Source organism: Selaginella moellendorffii, unplaced genomic scaffold (assembly GCF_000143415.4).
Source record: "Selaginella moellendorffii unplaced genomic scaffold, v1.0 SELMOscaffold_18, whole genome shotgun sequence".
Taxonomy (NCBI): domain Eukaryota; kingdom Viridiplantae; phylum Streptophyta; class Lycopodiopsida; order Selaginellales; family Selaginellaceae; genus Selaginella; species Selaginella moellendorffii.
In genome coordinates, this window is record NW_003314279.1 from 642,235 (window position 1) to 664,724 (window position 22,490).

General features: G+C 45.5%; 3 protein-coding genes across 3 annotated transcripts; 2 read left to right on the forward strand and 1 right to left on the reverse strand.

The window, feature by feature from the left end:
- The first annotated feature begins 1,147 nt into the window (after window positions 1-1,147).
- On the forward strand, window positions 1,148-2,818 carry LOC9640705 (pentatricopeptide repeat-containing protein At4g02750). Its single transcript, XM_002971812.2, has one exon. The coding sequence runs from the start codon at window positions 1,148-1,150 to the stop codon at window positions 2,816-2,818; it is 1,671 nt and encodes a 556-aa protein (XP_002971858.2).
- A 445-nt stretch (window positions 2,819-3,263) lies between these two features.
- LOC9640447 (aspartyl protease family protein 2) lies at window positions 3,264-5,793 on the reverse strand. Its single transcript, XM_002972016.2, has 2 exons — window positions 5,564-5,793; window positions 3,264-5,495 (listed from the first exon to the last, which is right to left on the reverse strand). The coding sequence occupies exon 2, from the start codon at window positions 4,793-4,795 to the stop codon at window positions 3,323-3,325; it is 1,473 nt and encodes a 490-aa protein (XP_002972062.2). The 5' UTR covers window positions 4,796-5,495; window positions 5,564-5,793; the 3' UTR covers window positions 3,264-3,322.
- A 13,740-nt stretch (window positions 5,794-19,533) lies between these two features.
- Window positions 19,534-21,381, forward strand: LOC112346969 (replication protein A 70 kDa DNA-binding subunit E-like). Its single transcript, XM_024677016.1, has 2 exons — window positions 19,534-19,781; window positions 20,175-21,381. The coding sequence occupies exons 1-2, from the start codon at window positions 19,534-19,536 to the stop codon at window positions 21,379-21,381; spliced, it is 1,455 nt and encodes a 484-aa protein (XP_024532784.1).
- Window positions 21,382-22,490: the final 1,109 nt, after the last annotated feature.

Below are 22,490 nucleotides of genomic sequence, written 5' to 3' on the forward strand. Positions count from 1 at the left end.
CAATGTAGCTGCTGCGAGCGACGCTGGTGATGGCGGCCAGCACCTCGCCATGGACGTGCCTGGCGAAGCTCCCCGGTCGCTTCTGGAACTCGGCCAGGAGCTTGAGCGCCGCCATGCTATCCGTGTAGAGGTAGAGGCGCGAGTAGCCCCAGAAGCTCTGCACAAGCAGCAGCGCCTCGAGGATGGCCAGGAGCTCCATGGTGAGCGCGCTCTCGTCGCCACCCAGCGCGAGCTCGATGATCCTTATCTTGCGACTCCCGTCCATCGCCCATGCATCGTACGAGATCCTGCTGTTGCCTTGGACGTGCTTGGCCAGGCCGCAGCCGCCGTTGCACCAGACGTAGTAGACTCCATAGCCGGCTTTCACTGCCTCGCCTCCCTCGGGGACGATGAGCGACCCGTCCGTGAAGACGTTCCACGGCCAGGTCGCCTCGATGTCTTCCTTGCCGTGCTCATGCGTGCAAATCGTGAAAACCGGCCTTGCTTGCTGATCATCCGGAGGAGGGTGGATCGTTTCTTCTCCTGGTGGTGTAAGAGCTTCGTTGACGTGCGCATGGGGGACGCCCGCCGGAGGGAAGTGCTGGGGGGTGTCTTTGTTGTCGCGGACGAACGCCAGGAACGCGTCCAGGCGCTTGGTGTTGGGACTGTTCATTGCCAGGAATGACTCCGGCAACTTTCTCTTGCGAGAGTTCTTCACTCTTCCGGCAATGGGAGAAGATGGTTTAGCCGTAGCTAGAGAAGCTGGAGCGTGCTTCGTCATCGCAGGATCTTGAGCAGCGTCGGCGGCGTTTGGAATGGCACTCTTTTTCGCATTCGTGCTCGTCATCCTCTTTTCCTTCTTTGCCGCCTTTGTAACCACAGCGTGAAGCTGAGAGCCCGACGCCGATCCCTCCTTGTGCTTGTTCTTCGTCATCTTCTTCTTCTTGGGACCTAGTTTTACCTTGACAGCCACCGTCGCCCCGATCTGGAGCTCCTTGGGCCTCTTCTTCATCCTCTCCTACCTTTCAATGCGATATAGCGATCGTTGTCTTGCAGCGCTGCTCCAGGGAATCACGTAGCTCGCCCGACGAACGCAATCGAAAACCTAGCCCTCACCTTTACGTCGAACCCAACGTTTTAGGGTTCCTCCCTTTAGCGTCATGAACATATGCGGCGGCAGCTTCCTCGATACGATCGCTGCGATGAGCCGCTGGAGCGATCGGTTCCGCGGCTCGAGAGGCGCGAGATCGCCGCAGACAAGGCCACAATCGTCGCTCTCCTCGCCCGATGCATTCAAAACGACGCGCTGTGGATGGGCAGGCGAGTCCACGCACAGATTTCCAGGGCCGGCCGCGACGGAGAGGCTTTCATCGGCAATCACCTCGTGGAGATGTATGGCAAGTGCGGCAGCATATCTGGAGCGCACGCTGCGTTCGAGGCCATCACGGCGAGAAATCCACACTCCTGGAATATCATGATCTCAGCATATGCCCAGAACGGGCATCTGGAAGAGGCTCAAGTGTTGTTTGATGAGATGCCGGAAAAGAATGTTATCTCGTGGAATACAATGCTTGCAGCGCATCTAGGGGTCGGGAATCTCGATCGCGCAACGGCGGTGTTTCATGCAATGCCCGAAAGAGATTCCATCTCCTGGAACACGCTAATCACCGCATTTGCCGAGGCCGGGCATCTGTACATGGCGAGAAGCTTGCTCGCCCAAATGCCCGATCGGAGCGTCTCGTCCTGGAACGCGATGATCACAGGCTACGCTCGCAGCGGCGATGGGAGATCCGCCTTGCAGCTCTTCTCCGCCATGGATCTCGAGGGCCAGCGGGCGAACATCATAACTCTGGTGGTGGCCATTGGCGCTTGCCAAGATGTAGACGCCACGCTCTCCCTCCACTCGAGCCTCGCCGCCCCGGGCCTCGACTCGGACGCCATCGTTGCGAGCGCGCTCGTCGCCGCCTATGGAAGACACGGCAGCGTAGAGAACGCCCAGCGTTGCTTCGATGGGATCACCCGCAAGGACGTGGTTGCATGGACGGTGATCCTCACGGCCTACGCTCAAAACGGCCATGCCCGCGAGGCCCTCCGCGTGTTCCAACACATGAACCTCGACGGTGCCAAGCCATGCAACGTGACGCTCTTGGCGATCTTCCACGCCTGCGCCAGCGACGCGTCGGCAGCGCCGTTTGGGAGGACGATCCACGCTAGCCTGGCCGGGACCGGGATGGATCACGATGTCTCGGTTGGCACCGCGCTGGTGGACATGTACGGGAATGCCGGGAGCCTGGAGGAGGCGCGGTCGGCCTTCGCCAAGATCGCCAGGAAGAGCGTCGTCTCGTGGACTGCGATTATCGCCGCGAATGCCCAGAACGGGCATAGCCGTGAGGCGCTGGAGCTCTTCCGGGAGATGCTCGTCGAGGGGGTGAAGCTCAACGAGATCACGATGCTGAGCGCGCTTTCGGCGTGTAGCCGCGCGGGGCTCGTGGAAGACGGCCATAGCCTGTTCGCTGGAGTGGAATCTGACTACCACTTTTCCAGGAACTTGGAGCACTACCAGTGCGCGATCGATCTTCTGGGGCGAGCCGGTCATGTGGAGCTCGCCGCGGAGCTGATGAGCAGCATGCCTTTCCAGCCGGGATCGGTGGCGAGCGCGACGTTGGTGGCAGCTTGTCACACTCACGGGAATCTGGAGCAGGGGCTGAGAGCTGCCACAGGTGGTGGATCATTGATGTCGCCATCACCTGGAGGATCATCCGGACGGGGACCAGGATCATCAGGAGGAGCAGCCGCCGCAGCGGTTTTGATCTCAAACATTTACTCCACGAGCTTGTGAGCGAGTGAGCGAGTGACGCATCGCTGCGCTGACCCTGACTCTTTGCGAGTAAATGCGAGTCACGGATGGAGGAGAGGAGCATTCATCGCGGTGGTTCCGGGACGCGGTTTCATCATCATCTTGTCCAAATCTGTAAATCTTCCACAAAAAAATATCCATGCCAAAGTACACCACCTTTTTGTCTCTCAACGCTCGCTCTATCTATCTAGCTATACAGACATTGATTGCTCGAAAACAAGAAAGAGAGCAAGGAATTTGACATCACCACCACACCACCAGGCAACGATGGTATGGAAGAAAAAAGGAGAGAAAGAAAGAAGAATAACAAAAGCTTGGAGAAAGAAAGAGGAAGAGCTTTCCAGTCGATCGCTCGATCGATCGATCTTGTTCTTCCCAATTGGGTCCTCTGGCTTCTCCATCCAATCCAAGCACTCACCAGTTCCAATTCCGCTCGCTCAAACCTCGCTTTTGCTCGATAGAAAACGGGAAAGAAAGCCCAATCCATCAATGAGCGACGCATTCTGTGCGCGCGAATCCAATGCGCGCGCTCGCGCGATCAAACTCGACGTGGTAGCCCTGCTGCATGAGATTCCCCAGCACATTAAACGCGAAGGGCGAGAGCGTGGGCCGGATGGCCAGGCACTTGACATCGTCGGCCACATCCACTAAGTAGTTACCAGTCGGGAGTTCGAGACTCAGCCCCTGCGCAAAGTCAATGGTGAGACGTGGAAACCCCCCATTGGCGGGGGCTGAGGAAGACGAGGAAGAAACGTTATAGCATAGTTCCAGGCCTTGGAAGAAGGTGGCCGAGGATGGAATCCGCGGGAGATGGACGCTGGCGGCGAAGGCACTGACCAGGTGGAGGTACGCGCCCAGCCGGAGATACGTGAGCGTGGAGCCCGAGTCGATGACGGTACCGCCATTGCCCAGCACGTCGATCGCCCACTCGCTGCCCGGCACCGGCAGCACGCGGTTGCCCACCCGGATCGCCACCACGCCCACGTAGTAGAAGGTGGGCGCCAGTGGATTGCTCACCAGTGGCGTGTAGGCGAATGCCGCGCGCCTCTCGGGCCGGCCCAGGAAGAGGAAGCTGGAGCTCCGCCCCCGACGCCCGCCCTCGAGATCGAGCAGGCAGTAGGAGAACGTCTGCGCGAAGAGCGATCCCGACTGGGCGGGGAAGGAGAGCTGCCCCTGGCCCAGCCCGATCACGCCGCCGGTGCCCGAGAAGCTGCCGCCCTGGTTGCGCGTGCCACAGCCAAACGCGACGCCGCGCACCGCCGCGCCGCCCGAGGTGCCGTTGCTGATGGTGGCGGTGTCGCGGGCGAGGAAGCCGGTGGTGGAGGAGCCGTCGGCGTAGTCGTAGGCGTAGCCGCACGGTACCGGCGCCGCCGGGCTGCACGCCGGGCCGTGTCCGCGCGGTGCCGGCACGAGCAGGCACTGTGCCGCGCTGCACGGCACCACGGACAGCGTGGCCGACTTGCTCGCTACGAACGCTGGCCTCCTCGAGCAGGCCTTCTTCGGGCAGAAGGCCGGCGGCGCCGCGGTGGTGGAGCACTGGAGCCAGATGAGATCGCTGCCTGTGTCGGCGATGAGGAGGACCTCCTGTGGCGGCGTTCCAAACGCCATGCTCACCAGGTACTGGCCGAGGCCCAGGAACGCGCCCGACTCCATCGGGCTCTCGGCCCAGAAGGAGGTGGTGGTGGCGAGCTTGGAGGAGCCGGAGGTGGAAGAAGCTCCTGCTGCTACTCCTCGTCTTCGTCGATCCAGGAGGTAATGCTGCCTGGCGCTGTCCATGCCGATGAGCAGCTGGAGCCTCTGGGCGTCGCTGAGCGTGTCGTTGTAGAGTGGCGATTGCTGCGAGTAGAGGACGTGGATGAGCTCGAGCTTGGTAGCTCCCGCTCCTCCTGCTAGCAGTGAAAGAGTGAGCACCACCAGCGAGAATGCCATCACCAGGAGGAGCGCTCTCGTCCTGTCCATGGTTACTCGTCGCTCGCTGCCTCGTCCCTGTTGGGCCTAGCTAGCTCTTCTTCCCGGCCTTGCTCTGGAAAGACGAGAGAAGGATCTTGTAAGACATGGAAGATCTCCAGAGCTCTACCAGAGGGAAGCAAGCGAGCAAGAGAGGAAGCAAGCAAATTGACGCATACAAACAACAAACAACGCTAGCCAGAGCCAGAGCCGAGCTAAAAGAACAACGACTTTAAAAACATATATACCACCACAGAGGCATACGGAAGGAGATGTCCTTTGCTGTACTGGCGACAGGTTGTTCGACTCACACGCCTCGGCGCAAAGTTTTTACTCTCGGCGCTCTCTCGGTGGTGGTCATCGTCGCTTCGCCTGCTTGCAAAAGCTGTGGGCGTTAGAAGTTAATGAGATCTTGTTGTCAAGCGTCTTTCCAGCCAGCGAAAACGAAGCAGCAGACAGCATGCAGCGATGAAAATTCAAGAGCAAACTTGGAAAACCATCAGGACGAGACCAGACCAGAAGCAGACCAGCTACGACGAGAGGAATTTCCACAAAGTAAATGACAGACTTAAGTAGCTGGAATGAATGAAACCGCTCTCTCTCTGTCGCTCTCGCTCCCACTAAATCTCTCCGAGAGAGGTGGAGGAGGAGGCGTAGCATAATGAGTAAGTCCTGAGTGCCTCTCTGCTTCAGCAGCGTAAATGTATGGTGCCTGCGCTCACAGAGTGAAAGGAGGAAAAGAAATAAAATCAGGAGGAAGAAGTGAAAGAAATTCCTCACGGTCTCTTTTCTCCTCTCGAGCCTGCGAGACTGTCACTGCTGTGCGCTGCTGCTGCTGCTGCTTTGGAGAGATTATTGTACGTATAGCGACGCACCGGACAATGGGATAGAGTTGGACTCGAGCGAGGCAGGCAGGCAGGCACGGAGCGAGGAAGAGGGACGGCCTCTCCCACCTAGCTGGCAAGACACACGCAAAAGACTGCCGGATTAGCGCAGAGATAGATATCCGAAGCGGCACTCTCTTTCGCACAAGGGACAGCCAGCAGCGCCATGAGTCTGGCTGGCCTGGCCTGGCTTGGCCCTTGTTGGACTTGTGCCTGCGCGAAGAAAACAGCAAGCAAAAACATCAAAGCTGCTCTCCAAATGAAACATCTCAAAAATCAAAGGAAAAAAAAAAGATGTCTTGGTTACCTTTGCAATGCATTGCGGCCCACGAACTCCGTTGTTAATAATTGTCACATGCAAGCGCTGTCTTCCACTCTCTCCTTGTGGTCAGGCATAACAAAGGCTTTTGAGCGAGAAGCGGCTGGCCGATTAGATTGGCTGGGCAAATCTAAGGCGACAAGAAAGCCTGCTGCAAATGTGTGTTCAACGCATCTGTTAGTGTCATAAAGAGAAAACTCGCGAGCGAACCTGGTGCTTGGCATGCGCGCCGTGTCAGATTGTTGGCTCCGAACATGTGGTTCCAAGCGAGAAATAAGCTGCCATGTATCACGTACAAGCTTCTTGATCCAGGTGTATATACACTACATAAACCAAACTATCAGAGAGCTTCCAAGGCAACGGAAAAGGGAACTGCTTTCATCGGAGAAGGATTAGAGTGCATTACGCGCTGCAATTCGGATGTCACAGCCTTTGGATATTGATTCCAGCTCAAGCTTGACATGCTTCAAAGAGAGAAAGTCAGTGAGAATCTAGAAATGCTATGAACCAAAGAAGAAAGTGCAATGAACCTATTTAGATAACCACCTAATAAACACCAAATAACCCTTTTTCCATTTGTGGTTAGAAAATTTAAGTGGTTCATGTTAAGTAAGATTAAATATTATTTCAATGATTTTATTATAATCACATAAATATATTTTTATATTAAAACTAAACTTAACAAAAGTATACTAATTAAAATCACAAATAATTTAAGTGGATTGAAGGTCATATCTATATTTTAGTATGTTTATTAGATTTAATAGTGGAACTTATATTGTTAAAAAAAACTGTTCTCATTAAAAAATTGTATAACTTATATTTCTTCTTATATTAGTAAAGTTTATTAGTAAAAAACAACTCTGTGCATAAATATATCTATTATGGTTATATAAGTGACATTTATTATGTAATTCATAGTTTGTAATTTCAATTTTAAATTCAATTTACAGAGGGTTTTAAAAGTATATGAAGGATAGTGAGGCTAAGAATATAGTTTTGAAAAAACTTTTTAGTGGTGCTTCCAAAAAACTTTAGGGTTGGGAGTAGGGATTAGTAACCTTAAGTAGCCAACAGGCTTTTTAAGAAAGTTCTTAAAGAATAATTCCCATTCCCAAAAGGGAAATAAACTATGGTATACCGCATCCATTCCTAAAGGTTTAGGCCTTTCCTTTGGGATGGAAATGGGTATCCATACCAGGCTGTCAAGCTAATCTAACCTCTTTTACTTTGGCATTAGGTAATTATATTGCTAAGGTTCTTACTTAATGTACTAACTCTTTTTTTTTCCTGGGGTTTAACTATGCATTACATAAATAATGGGGTGTTAACTATTTCTTCATAAATTCCCAAACTCTCTCTTAAACCTAAGCTAAACTTAAGGTTTGGTTATGTTCCTCACAGGTACAAACAACCAAACACATGGAACTTCTAAATTCATAACATCCCTTAGTACAATTAAATTTATTTATAGGATTCTGTTAATCCTTAGGTGCACCTCCTAATTTAGGACCTTAGGAAGAAACACTATAAGTTATTTAAAAGTTTATAACAAATAAATTTAATATTAAATTATGAAAAAATATGCCAAGATTTGGGTCCTAATATGTCAAATATAAACCATAGGTTTTCCTTTTATAATTTACCAATTTATGGTGTTTCCTCCTAAGGTCCTAGATAGCTTATAGTGTTTCCTTCTTCCTTCTAAAGTCCTAATATTATATATATATATATATATATATATATATATATAAAGTCATTTTTATATCTTTAAATGATTATATATACTCTTCTATTTTAAATATAATATATTTCAAAATAAATTTAAAATTGTGAGGTCCAAGTGTACAGCAACAATGCTATATACTAATATTAGCATAATGGGACTATCAAATTGGTTTCAATCCAAACCACTCATTCTTGTATAAATACATTTCTATATTCTATTTATGCACTCACATTGGTGGAGATGAGAGGCAACTTTGATTGTCCCTGAAAAGTGTTTGGATTTAGGATTTTGATTTAGATCTAGCTTTTACGTTGTCTAAATCTACTTTTTCTTATAGCTTTTTCAAATTTATTCTCTTTTATTTTTTTCTTTTCGTTTATCTTCATGGCAAAGCACTAACCTCCTCCTCCTTTGACTTTGGAGTAGCAGTTGGTGCATTTTCTTAATGTTATATGGTTACAGTTAAGCAATCAAACTCAATTGATGGTAGCATTTATAGCATATGGTACAGCTCCTCTTACTCTTAGTGCCAATCTTCACGTCCGGCTGGAGTTCTTCCATGGGAGTCTTGGGGATGATGTGTACTATTGATCACTTTATGGTGATTGCCATATATTATTCTCAGGATGATGCTTAGTGTTTGCATGGGTTTCCCATGTATCTCCAACAATGATATAATGGTTTGAGTGCAACCAGTCGTGAGAATTGGAGCATTCTCTTGGATGCCTTTAAATGAGCATTTGGATATGATAACGATTGTGATGATACCTTTCAACAATTGCATCTTTTTTATCAAGGGCCATTTGAGTCAGTGATGCAATTTGACATTCGTTTCCGAAGCCTTTTGCTTTGTATGGAGCTAAATATGTCAAAGTGGATCAAGTTAGGAATGTTGTGGCCAGCACTATATTAAAATTTTGTAAGACTTGTGTATACACTTGCTTTAGCCACCCTTAACTTTCTGTAGGAGATAATCTTGTTGTAATAGAGGTTGATGCTGTGTCACAAATGTGACTTCGGGTATCAAAAGATACTTATTAGCTAGTCCTTACAGACATTCTCTCTTTAATGCCATAATGGCAGGAAATTAGTATTGCTAGTTCCCTTTATTAGCCCTTTTTATTTAAGTGTTAGTAAACTAGACTTAGCATTTGTACTTGGCCGGATGAGTATAAAGAATGAATTCCTAAGTGTCTATTTAGTTAAACATACTTAGCCCGTCTTGTTAATTCTTTTTTACTCTATCTTGCATTGACTTGGTAAAAACCCTTGCATATTGAGCATACTCTCTCAATATCATTACATGATAGTTTACCATGCTTGCCAAACACCCTCGTTATCATGCCCTTTGTGTTAGTCTCATTTCAGTCCCAAATGTTATTTATGAAAAGTGTCTAAATTTACTCATTTGGCATATCTACAGAATATAAAGATTGTTTTGAACACAATGGTGTTTATCCTGTGTCTAAATTCATAATCTAAGGACATTCTATATTTAGTAAGTTTCGAGTTTGTCCCATAGACGAACTCCTAGTATTAAGGGAGGCTTGGGGTGAAAGCCCAAAGCGTGTGTTCCTCAAAGGGGGGAGGGGGGGAGGGGGGGAGGCTATAAAGGGTTCCCAATATATAATAAGGATAGTGGTTAGAATCCATGTGTGACCATCTGAGACATTAGTTTGGCTCCTACTAGGCTGTGTTGCTCCTTGTTCTACGTCCGGCTTGGGTTTAAGCCCAAGCTCTATATTGCTTTAGTCAGTGGGGTACCTTCTGTGTTAGGCCACCGGTATGCCAAAATTGTGCTAGACACCGTTTGACACCATTTTGCATGCAAGTGTTGGATATAGGGAGCTAGTGCTCGTGAGATCCTCGTTTCGTAACCAACGGGCTTGGAGTTCAACTCCAAATTCAAGTGCGCTACATATTGCTATTGTTGAGTTCAAGGACAAAGTTGAAGACATGGTCGTGGCCGTGGCTGTGATGTCCGTGTAAGCCACAAATTTTTCCTTTCTAATTTGCCAGCTTACCTCGTCTATTCGACCAACACTGCCTTGGCTTGTGCTAAGTTCCCTCGCCAAAGTTCTCGCCTATTGTACCAGCTCCTACTTGGTCCTACTTGGTTTCAGCTACTCACTGCACGAGCAATGGAGCGTTAGCCTTCCATCCACGGATTCCCAAATCTCTCCCAATCCCCCTCCCCAGGTTAGACTGGACTTAAGGTTCGGCTACACTCCCCACAGGCACAAGCAGCCAAGCACACCAAGCCTCCAGGTTCTTAACACCCCTTGGTACAACAAGACTTGATCATGGGACCCTCTAAATCCCAAGCCTTGGGTGCAACACTTGCTTCGGGACATTGGGGCGAAACACCGTGGCCTAACGTCCCAGTATGGGTACCTCTACCCCCGACTTCCATCCCGAAGGGAAGGCCCAAGCCCCTAGGAAGGGTGAGGACCAATGAGCCACAAGGTACTCAAGTGGGGCACCACTCCACATGAGCCAAGAGCATCGCAGTCGATTTCCCTTTCGGGAGTGGGAGCTGCTCTTGAGCACTTCCCTGGGTGGCCCCTTCGGCACCACCCAAGCCCATGCTCACTCCCACCCAAGGCCCCTCGGCCCCAGTCTCAACCTCAAGTCAGTTTGGAAGCACCACTGGAGAGTTCCTTCAAGACTGATTCCTAGACCTCATTATCCCTACTATACTTTTGGAACCCCCTGCAGCCGCCCCCCCCCCCGGGAGATGCATGCTTTGGGCTTTCACCCCTTGACTTGTATTAGTATTTGGACTTAGTCTCAGATTCGATCTCGGACCTAACTTCGGATTCGGTCTCGGACTCGATCTTGGACTCGATCTTGGACCCGATCTCGGACTCGACTTCGGACTCGACCTCAGACTCGGTCTCGGACCCGATTTGGATCTTGGACTCCATCTCAAACTCGGTCTCGAACTCGGTCTCGATCTCGGTCTCCGATTCAGCCTCGGCTCGATCCTAGACTCTATCTCGAACTCGGTCTCAGAGTCGGTCTTGGACTCGATCTTCGACTCGGTCCCATCCGATGAACTCTTTGTCATTTTGGTCAAGCTTTTGGGGATCCTTTAGCCTACGACATCTCGGGGAGTTGGTTCCTTACAACTCCACCACCCATAGAAGAAGTTCGATGCCCATATCGAACGTCTCTTTTTATCCTACGACTTGTTGGCCATGTCTCCGGGGGCATCCCCCCACTTAGCGGTGTGCCTAAGTTAGCCTCCCCGGCCAAGAGCCCATGACAAAGGAATATAGGTGTCCCTATACCCCTCACCTCACCACGCCCTAGTATGGGGTCGGGACTTGAACCCAGCCTTGCTTTACTAGGGGGTTGGGACTCGAACCCAACCTCCGTAAAATACGTTTAGGGATTCGACATCCTCATGGGGAGTTGGGCATAGTGCCCTACGCTTGGTCGACCTAGCAAACCTATGCTAATTAGCTTACCTTCGGCGTGCCTTCGGGTCCCAACATATGCCACTTGCTCAACTTTGCAAATTGATATTTTTAATTGAACTTTGCATAAGTACATAGAGTTTTGCCTTGCAAAAATTCCTCCACTAGATCTTACGCGTTCGCTAGGTTCTCCTCCGGTTCCTATGTTGCTTCGCAGTGTGGAAATCCTTTCCACTTCACATGGAACTCTCTCACCTCGCGTCCTTGTCGCTTGCTCTTGCGCGCATTGAGGATGGCCTTGACTTCGTATTCCTCTTTCCCTTGGATAACCTCAAGTAAAGGTCTTACTTGGTCCTTGCGAAGCAGATCCTCAAAGTACGGCTTGAGTAAGTTCATGTGGAACACTGGGTGCATCTTCCCCATCTCTCAAGGAAGTCGGAGTTGGTAAGCCACTTTACCGATTCGTGCCTCAATCTCGTAAGGCCCCGCGAACCTGCTTAAGGAATTCAAGATCAATTCATTTATAGGAATACATGCATTTTTGCCTTTGGGTCAACTTCCGGCTAATTCCACTTGGTAGCCTGAGGTTCTTGGTGTTCAGCCACACGTTCTCCCCAGCTTGGAACTCTTTTGGTTCGCGTACTTGGTTTGCCTAACCTAACATACCCTTTGTCCACCAACTCCTCTAGTTGGCACTTGAGCTCCTTGAGTTCTTTTTTGTTCAAACAATAGGGGGGACGAACCACTGCCTCAGCACTCTCAACCAGCTCAATCTTATGTTCTATCGGTCGTGCGGGGGGCAACCCCGCCGGTAGCTCCTCCGGGATGGTATCCTAGAATTGGTCTAACACCCACTGGATCACTAAAGGTACTTCTTCCGTTTATGTCTTTTTGTCACTCTTCACCGAGAGTAAGCACAAAAATGTTGCCTTAGTTCCTTTAGTGAGTTGTCCCCTCGTAGACACAAGGTTTAAGCAGGAATCTTTGGCCTTGCTTTGCCCTACCTTTAGATCCTAGGCCTCCACCCTAGATCTTTTTCCTTGGGCATTTGTAGTACCACAAGGTTTCTACCTTGTCCATGCAGGGCTACCACAAACTGATTGAACCAATCCATTCCGAAGATCACGTCAAATCCCACCATATCCAACACGGTGAAATCCATGTCCACCTTCCAAGTCCCCACTTTGACTCTCGCTTGTCGAAGTACCTCATCGGTGCTTTGGCTACCTTGAACAAACTCTATAGTCCTTGGTTCGCCTAGCCGCTGCACTGTTAGTCCGGCTTGCCGGACTATGTCTGCAGCCACAAAATTATCTGAAGCACCCGTGTCAATAAGGATCTTAACAAAGGTACCTCTAAGCTTCCCTCGGAGGGCTAGTAGATGTCGCAAATGACTCTCTACCAAAGTTGCTCGTGTAATGAGTAACTTTGAGTTAGGGACTGGATCACATACCTCAGTTTAGACTTCACCCGACTTGATGGCTATATTGGCTCTGGCCTTCTTCGGGTAGGGACATTCCCTCAAAAAGTGTCCCGCTTCACTGTAGTTGTAGCATACGTTGTTTCCCACGCTGCTATACGACTTGACCTTTTTATCCGTGGGTTTGTCTCTTTTCGCTTGACTCCCCCACGTACTCGCTCGCTGGCCACCGGATTTGCCTTTCCGGAACCCCGAGGACTCATTCTTAGAGAAACTCTTCTTGAATTTCCCTCAGCTATACGTTCCCCTTGGTTTGGCCCCTTTGCTAAACGTGGACCCCAACCCTGTTGTGTTTCCCTTTCACAGGTTATCGTTGAAATGCACCTTGATGGCTGCATCCAACGCTTCCTTGTAGTTGGTCGGGTTCCACCGCATCACCTCACCGCGAGCCCAGGTTTGCAAACCTAATATGAAGGCATGGAACGCATCCATATCCCCCATGTCCGTGACAAGTATCCTCTTTGCCATAAACCCATTCACATACTCCTGAATGGTTCCGGTCTGCTTCAGCCTACTCAGCTCGTCTCTTAGATGCAGAGTAGCATTCGGAGGAACGTAAGTCGTGCGGATCCTCGCCTTCATCATTTCCCAAGTGGCCACCGGTCCTTCATTGGCCTCTATCGTTCTCCACCAAGACTTGGCATTATCTGCCAAGTATGGTTTTGCACATGGGACCTTCTCCGAGCTTGGTAACCGCAACGCTCGGAAGTAATCCTCCATATCATAAAACCAATCCTCCACCATCTTATAGTCATTCACTCCCTTAAAGACTGGTGGGGGCTTTGGTTTGTACTTGGGAACTGCCTGAGGGACTGATTCCACTTCGGTCTGTTCGACCTTGTTTGGTTCTGCCTCAGTCCCTACCGAAGGGTCCGCACCCTCTGTGCTACTAGCATCTGCAGTCTTTTGCTTTTTCTTCCGCTTCTCGTCACGCTTTAGCTTGCGTACGAGAGTCTCCAGTAGGGTGTTGGTCTGCGCCAATTGTCCTTCTAGAACGTCCAATCGAGCCTTGGACGACCGAACCTCGCCACCGGACTCCTGTTTGGAAGTTTCCTCACTGGAGTCCTCCTCATGCATGGATTCCTCATCCATAGCCTCTTGTTCGACCAGAGGCTCCAACTCTGGCGGAGGTTCCGTCTCCGCCTGGGTTCGCTTACGCCCTGCCTTTACCATCTCCCAGCAATCTGCCTCTATCCTTCGCTAGAACTGAGGAAAAGGCTCCGATACCAAATTGTAAGCCACAAATTTTTCCTTTCTAATTTGAAAGCTTACCTCATCTATCCAACCAACACTGCCTTGGCTTGTGCTAAGTTCCCTCGCCAAAGTTCTCGCCTATTGTACCAGCTCCTACTTGGTCCTACTTGGTTTCAGCTACTCACTGCACGAGCAATGGAGCGTTAGCCTTCCATCCACGGATTCCCAAATCTCTCCCAATCCCCCTCCCCAGGTTAAACTGAACTTAAGGTTCGGCTACACTCCCCAAGGCACAAGCAGCCAAGCACACCAAGCCTCCAGGTTTCTAACACCCCTTGGTACAACAAGACTTGATCATGGGACCTTATAATCCCAAGCCTTGGATGCAACACTTGCTTTGGGACATCGGGGCGAAACACCGTGGCCTAATGGCCCGATATGGGTACCTCTACCCCCCAACTTCCATCCCGAAGGGAAGGCCCAAGCCCCTAGGAAGGGCGAGGACTAATGAGCCACAAGGTACTCAAGTGGGGCACCACTCCACATGAGCTAGGAGCACCGGAGTCGGTTTCCCTTTCGGGAGTGGGAGCTGCTCTTGAGCACTTCCCTGGGTGGCCCCTTCGGCACCACCCAAGCCCATGCTCACTCCCACCCAAGGCCCCTCAGCCCCAGTCTGAACCTCAAGTCAGTTTGGAAGCACCACTGGAGAGTTCTTTCAAGACTGGTTCCTAGACCTCACTATCCCTACTATACTTTTGGAACCCCCCGCAGCCCCCCCCCCCCCCCCCCCTTGGGAGATGCACGCTTTGGGCTTTCACCCCTTGACCCGTATTAGTATTTGGACTTAGTCTCAGATTCGATCTCGGACTCGATCTCGGACCCGACTTCGGATTTGGTCTCGGACTCGATCTCGGACTCGATCTCGGACCCGATCTCAGACTCGACTTTGGACTCGACCTCGGACTCAGTCTCGGACCCGATTTGGATCTCAGACTCCGTCTCGAACTCGGTCTCAATCTCGGTCTCCGATTCGGCCTCGGCTCGATCCCGACTCTATCTCGAACTCGGTCTCAGAGTCGGTCTTGGACTTGATCTTCAACTCGGTCCCATCCGATGAACTTTTTGTCATTTCGGTCAAGCTTTCGGGGATCCTTTAACCTACGACATCTCGGGGAGTCGGTTCCTTACAGTCCGCTATTAGGCATGTGATGAAGTTAGTCACACTTATCGGCATTATCAACATTTTCCAGATTGACAACCTCTATTTCTTGGGTGGAGACTTTAGTGTCAATAACATCCTGTTGGTGTTATTGTAGTGGAAAGTCTAGACACTAAGATGCTTATAGGAAACAAGGAGTTGTGTGAATAGTGGAGGGTTCTTGCATGAATAAGTTAATGACCCTTCCATATTTCATTTGGGAGTATCATCAAGGGGTTCACTCAGCACCAGTTCATCTAGTGTTTATTTTTCAAGTTTATTTTATAACAAGAGATCTCCTTTTATTCTTTTTGTGTTAGTTGGTATAGGCTTGAGTTTATCTTCTATTGCTCGGCATGTTTCCACATGTTGCCGTCTATATTTGCGTTGTGTTGCAGAGCTAATTTTCATTATTTATAGTAATGACTGTACACATGCATATGCACGGGATGAGGCAGACCTAATTGTGTGTGTAGGCGATCTCGAGCTTAAGTTGCAGTTGTTATGGGTGGTGCTGAGTCAAGCTTTTGACCTCATTCTTGGTATGAATTGGTTGCAATGCAATCATGCCAAATGTGACTTTGAGGTTTCTCTCCCTTGTTTTATACTTCTTTAGATTTTTTCATTCCTCTTATTTTTATTCCTTTTTGTCCCTTTATGTTTACTTCTACTTCCATCATATTTGACTCCCTATTACTTCCTTTTTTGTTTCTGTCTTATTCCTTTATTCCCTCTTCCGATCCCTTTGACGATTTTTGTGTTGTAGTGGTTGACCAATTTATAAGTATGTTGACCTCTTTGAATTTGACCTGTCATCTAAGGCCAAGATTGCAATATATTATCCCATTCCAATTGGGGATGCTTGTCCAATCTATGTTTCTATTCATCGTCGGTTACCAAAAGAAATCAAAATTGAAGAAGCTTGATAGGAGTATTCATTTCTGCATTGACTATCATTTGTTAAATGAAGTGATGATTTTGGATGTGTACCTTCTCCCTCATACTACTGATCTTATAGATTGTCTAGGGAGAAGTCATTGGTTCACCAAGTTAGATCTTGCTTTTGGGTATTAGCAAGTGCCAATAGCTGAAAAAGATATTTCTAAGATTGTTTTTCGTACATTATGTGGTTTGTACAAGTTCTTGGTGATGCCATTTGGTTTGAATAATTGTAAGATCCTGAATTTAAACTTTCTGGGAGGTCACCCAACCCAATATTATTCAAACCCAAGAACGCTTAACCCCAAATATCCCAAGACCCTTAACCGATTGGAAGGGGGGGTGCACTTTTATTCATGTGCCCTTTCCCTTTATATTTAAACCCCTATGGATTGTCTCTCGAGTCATTCCTTTTGGTTGCTTACAACAATATATTAGTCACTTTCCAATGAATGATGAACGAAGTTCTTTGTGATATGTCGGAAGTGACTACTGACTTTATCAATAATGTTTTAATCCACTTAGAGGGGACATTGGAGGAACACATTTGTGATGTTTGTAAGGTGTTAGATCAACTACGGGAAGTCAATTTAAAGCTTAAACAGTCAAAGTGCATATTTAAGTCCAAGGGCATGACCTATCTTGGGTACTATATTTCACATAAAAATTTGCAAGTTGATCTTGACAAACTTGTGACTATTTTAAATTTTTTTACTCCAAAGTGTGTGAATGATGTGTAGCACTTCTTAAGCAAGGTGCAATATCTTAGTTGTTTTATTGATTATTTTTTTTATTGCACTACACCATTGCAAATGTTGCTGAAGTCATCAACATCATCTTTCATATAATCTATGGACTGTGAGTAGATGTTTACGGATCTCAAAGAACTATTGACAACTCCTCCAGTTTTGGCATATCCTAATTACACTTGGCCTTTCACTTTGCACGTGGATGTTTTTTATATCAGTTTTGGAATTGTGTTGATGCAAGAGAGCTCAAGTGTGCTTAATCAGTGCCATCCCGTTGCATATATCAGCCATACATTACAACCAGTGGAGATGAACTACTCCATAATAGAGAAGGAGTGTTTAATATTTATTTGGGGTTTTGAGAAACTTTATATATATCCACATGGTTCTCAAACATTATTAAAGGTGATTATGTTGTAGTTACTTCGTTATTAAAGCAAAAGAACTTCGTTGGTCGTATTTCTTAGTGGCCTTTAAAGTTTTAGATATATGATTTTGATGTTGTTTATCACTTAGGGAGTTCTATGGTTGATGCTGATGCCCTTTCTCAAGCTCTTCTTCTTTCTTAACTCTCTTTTTATGGTTTTGACAAGTTTGTTATTCTAGTATTTATGGAGTTTTTGGATGAGGATTTTGTGCTGTCGGCAACTGTTGTATGTGATGTTTAATATCCATAAAGTGTAAAGAAAAATTTACTTTCCCTTAATGAAGTTTGTGAAGTTCAAAAGATTGAGCCATGGATTCAAAAGTTTCGTGATGGGTTTAAGAATCTTTCATCACTTGTTGATGACTTGCCATTTTAACATTTACATTCTCAATATCACCTTGAGGATGGTCTTCTTTATTTTGTTGGGACGAATTCTGATGATCATTTATGATTGATGGTGATTTCAATTTTTATTCTATGCTTTCTTTATATTTACTATGATTCTCCTATTCTAAGTGGCTATATGGGACATTGTCGTGTGATCAAGAAGTTGGGCAAATCTTTCTATTGATCGGAGATGCAAGATGATGTTATCCGGTATGTGCATAATTGTGTTTGGTGCCAAGCTCGTAATACTCCTCTTTATACTATGAAAGGACAGTTAAAGTTAATTACAATTTCCCATCCGTTTGAATTGGTGGTGTTTGATCTAATAAGGCATTTTCCATGGTTGACTACTGACAATAAGTATGTCATTATTGTTTCTGATTACTTAACTTGCTAGATGGAAGTCAGTTATAAGCTATTATAAATTAAACATTATAAGAAAAAAATTATTAAATTTAAACTAATAAACTAATTTATAAAATTTTAAATAACTTTATTTTTTTTTTAGATTCATATATCATCTCTACTCTTATAAAGGATTGTGCATAAAGCATTTAAATTGAAAACTATTTTATTTTTGTGAATTTGAATATATATATTTTATGATAATAAATATATTTATTACTTTAAAAATATTTTTACTTAATATTCTTTTATATGGGTTCTATAAGAGTGATTAATTAATTTATAATTTATTAAATCTTTATATAGATATTTATACAAAACCTCTTTTTTGATGAGAAAACTTCAAAATCTTAAAATAATTAAAATGTATATATTTAGTACAAGTACATAAATTACTGTAATTTAATAAATACTAGCAGGGATCCCAGCTCCGCTGGGAGAAGTAGAGAATGTTTTCAAACTGAAAAATAAAATTTAGCAGGCTTTTTTGGTTGTCCTTATGTTTTGAGTTTAAAAACGTTCTTTACTTCTCTCACTTGACTGGATATTTGATTGATATAGGTTTTTAGACGGTTTGGGACTCAGATGTCCTTTGCTGTTAAAAGATGAAAAACACTGTGTTTACAGAACTCGAGCTTTTAGAAATAAAAAGAGAATTCATAGCATAACAAGGACCCAACAATGAGGTATAAGTCCTCAGCTTCACATTGAATCTTTAGTGTAGCATAGCGTGTTTATTCTATAGAGCGCTACTGAGGCTTAAAGCTTTGATTTCAATCTGTGTTTGCAGCTCCAATGCTACGAAAATTTAAATCCACAATGAAAATAGAATGGATTTTAGAGACTTCCTTGCCAAATTGTCTCGTTAAGTTCTGAAGTGTTGTGTAATAACTCTCAGGAATGGAGTTCTACCTAATAAAGGATGTTTGAACTCAGCAAACATGAGAAAGGCATGCAAATTGTAATTTTAGTGTAGATGATGTTATCTGCTGATAATTCTCACAGTTGTTATTTTTTCTTTCTTTGCACCAGCAATAGACGCACTTAGATGAGTGTACTGCCAAAACACAAAGAGAAAAAGAAGAAGAAACTTGCTTAGAACTCTCAGTTGGCACGAAGAACAAAGTTCCCTACCTTCAAACTGCTGCAACAAGAGCACGGGATTTTGCCATTCCCAGTCTCGCCCTCCTCCTGTCAGGTTTTACTTTTGCCTTGGTGGGATTTTAGCGATGGTGGCATTGCTGAGTGTTCCTTGTGATGGTGGTGCTGCTGCTTATTATTGAAAAGCTGTTTTTGGATCAGCAGCGATGAGCTGTTTCAATTCTTCTGGAAATGGGATTCGCCCAAACCAGTGCCAAATTTCTTGAGGGTGAGAATTGCTCATTGCCTGCTGAGCATGGGAAAGTTTCTCGAGTCAGAGTTCTCCTTGTTCAATATCTATAACAAGTTCCATGGCACAATGCTTCTAGCCGCCATGGAATCAAGGCATGCTTGTTGTCCTTCGCTCACCACACACGTCTTATAGGTCAACTTATTCCATGTTTTTATTCTCGAAGTCTTGGTTTTGTTATAACAAATAGTTTTGTTCATATTAGGTTTCTGAGTTCATGTTGAAGAATGGAGTGCACAGTGGATGGGTTGAAAAAGGTCAGAGACAACCTAGATGAGGAAATTGTGCTAAGGATTACAAAATTGGATTCCAAACCTGGTTCTGTTGCGGGAAAGATTTGTGTAACTGATGGAAATGAAGTTATGGAAGCATATGCATCCTTTCGTATGGCAAATGCCATTAGTTCTTGGGCTATCCGAGAAAAAAGCCTCATAAAACTTATTGATTATGCATTTTGTGAGATTGACAACAAACAGTAAGCTTATGTTTGTTCTTCATTTCTTTCTTTTTTTTTCCTGTTACTATTAATTCTTTGTTTTTACAGATCTTTGATAATTTCCGACGTTTTTTACATGGAGTGTGGGTCTTGGAAGCATATACCTGACAAAGCCATTGCTGTAGAGGAGTATAAAGGAGTGAGTGTAGCTTTCATTTGTTTAAGAGTTTATAAATATAAGTGTTTGTTTGTTTTTTCAGATGAAAAAACGTATGTGTGATGGAAATCAAAAGGTTCATGTTTGCATCATCAAAGTATTAACTGTGTTACATCCAATTTATTACAGGGAGAAACTTCTATGAGGCATGGGATGAAAGAGTCCCTTATAAGAGAGATAACTAATACTTTATATGCTTGGTCTTTCCGTGGAAGAGTGACTCACAAGGAAAGGCTTATAGAATATAGTCCTGGCAAATTTGTTTTCTCGTTTGATGTTGTCGACATCGAGTCTTCAGAAATTCGTGTTGTGAGTTTTGGTGTGGTTGCAAAATCGTTACATTCAGATATTATTCAGGATAAGGTCTACATATTTTCTGGTAGTGGTGGCATACAGCCTTCAAAAAGTCAGTATACTCCTTTTAAGTCAAAATGGGAGATTTTGGCAAGTAAGAACATGGTGTACAACATTCAACCTGATGATGTAGGATTTCCAAAGATTGTTTTGGATAGGAAAACTATATTGGAAGTATCAGAGATGGAACCAGACACTTTTGTGGATGTGGTTGGTGTTGTTACATTGGTTGGACTGACAAATGTTACATGCAAGGATTCTGGGACTCTCATTAAGAGGAGGACGTTATGTCTTGGTGATGAATCAGGAAGGAGTATTGATGTTTGTCTTTGGGACTCCAAAGCTGAAGAGGAAGGGTCAAAAATATATGAAAAGTTTGAAAGAGGAGAGAAGCAGTTCTTGTGTGTAAAAGGTGGTAAGATATCTGAATACAATGGGAGGTCAATATCTGTTATAGGAGCTTCAACAGTTTTACTTGATGTTGATCTAGAGATTGTAGCTAGTGTACGTGCATGGTATTCAGTAACATTAGATTCCACCAGTTTCATCCATGTTACTGGGTCATCAGGCTCTAATTTAGCTGTTCGTACAACAACAATATCTGAAATGATGGGACTTAATCTCAAGGTTATGGAGAGTTCAGACACTTACAGAATTACTGCTAACATCAGAGACATTCGCATTGATAATTTTTCTTATCCAGCTTGTACAAGAGTTGTTAATGGCAGGCAATGTGGCAAAAAAGTCTCAAGTGCAGGTGAAGATGTTTGGTTTTGCATTTCATGTGATTCAGAGATTCAGGAGGTTGACCATAAGTATGCATTGCATGTGTGTATCGAGGATAGCTCTCAGTACGTTTGGGCAATTGCATTTCAAGAGGCTGCTCGAGAATTAGTTGGTTTACCAGCACAGGACTTTGCATCTATGCGTGATGAGAATTATGACGTTTTTTCAGCACATTTGGATGCTGTGCGTTCAAAAGTTTATACTCTAAAGGTTCGTTGTAAACTTGAGAGCTACCAGGACTCCGAGAAGATGAAATTTTATATTGTTGGCTTGGATGTGTGAGGTAACTTCAATGAAATGATTCAATATTTAAGTAATTTCTGTCTTTTTTTCTTTTTTCTTTTAGATAAATAGGATTGCTATGCAAGGAGCATTAGATTTTGTAGAAAAACTTTATGTTGATTGTAGTAATAACTTGCAGTTCCATTATAAAATAAAATTTTTAGATGTTAAGTAGGTAAACATCCAACACTGTTTATTGCTTGGACGAAGTACAGCAGGGACAGGCGATTCTAATCCTCTATCTAAGCATCTAGCTTTATTTACTGTTAGCCAGCCAGTTTAAGGCAGTGACATTGAATATTCTTTGAGATGGCAGTCACAGGCTTGCTCTCCAACGTTTTTTTAATAATTTTTTCTATGGTAGCAACAACGAAATTAATCAAATCTTTAAATGTAATACCTGGGGGGTTATATTCTCATTCATCTAATTATATTTTGCCATCAAATTCTTTGAGTGGACAGAGGTGGCAATATTCTTTTTGGACAAAAGCTTCAGTACTAGCAGCATCATACATTGAGCAAGAGGATGAGCAAGGACGACTTTGGCAGCATATATATATAGACAGCATTTTACAGTGTATGATTCTTGCATAACATGCACAAATATACTACAAAACTATTTTTTAATGTGATTAGTCATTTTTTTTCAAATTGTTTCACTTGAAAATCATAAGCTTTGTAATCCATATGCAGTGAACAATCTGTGTGCGGCCTTGGGCTTTGACAAACAGCAGTTCTTGAGTCATGGTGACAGCAGTGGAGTCACTTAAGAAAGAAATGACAAGGGCTGTAGGGTGTAGGGGAAAGCAGTCGAAGATCCCGCGTCTGTGTCCTGCATTCTCTCGAAGAAATCCCTCACAAGCTCGAGTTTACACACTTTCCATACATGTTAACAAGAGTTTTGCCGACTACTCAATTGGATTTCAAAAAACTCTCTGGAAACTTGTCTGTTGGCGAGAATTCCTTTACCAAGAGCGGCTAAGATGGCACAAGCATCGTTCCAAAAATAAGTGAGAAATAAATATCCAGAACATTTGTTTAAGGTGTGTATAGTTATGTTCTTTCATGCGGTAAAGGAAAACGGTAAAGGTCCTGTCACAAAAGACTGC

Excerpts from the sequence above, each read along its gene's own strand:
- LOC112346969 (XM_024677016.1), top strand. The coding sequence starts at position 19,534 with ATGGAGTGCACAGTGGATGGGTTGAAAAAGGTCAGAGACAACCTAGAT. Across the intron at positions 19,782-20,174 it reads TGTGAGATTGACAACAAACA|AGTGACTCACAAGGAAAGGC; the intron begins GTAAGCTTATGT and ends TTTCCGTGGAAG.
- LOC9640705 (XM_002971812.2), top strand. The coding sequence starts at position 1,148 with ATGCGGCGGCAGCTTCCTCGATACGATCGCTGCGATGAGCCGCTGGAG.
- LOC9640447 (XM_002972016.2), bottom strand. The coding sequence starts at position 4,795 with ATGGACAGGACGAGAGCGCTCCTCCTGGTGATGGCATTCTCGCTGGTG.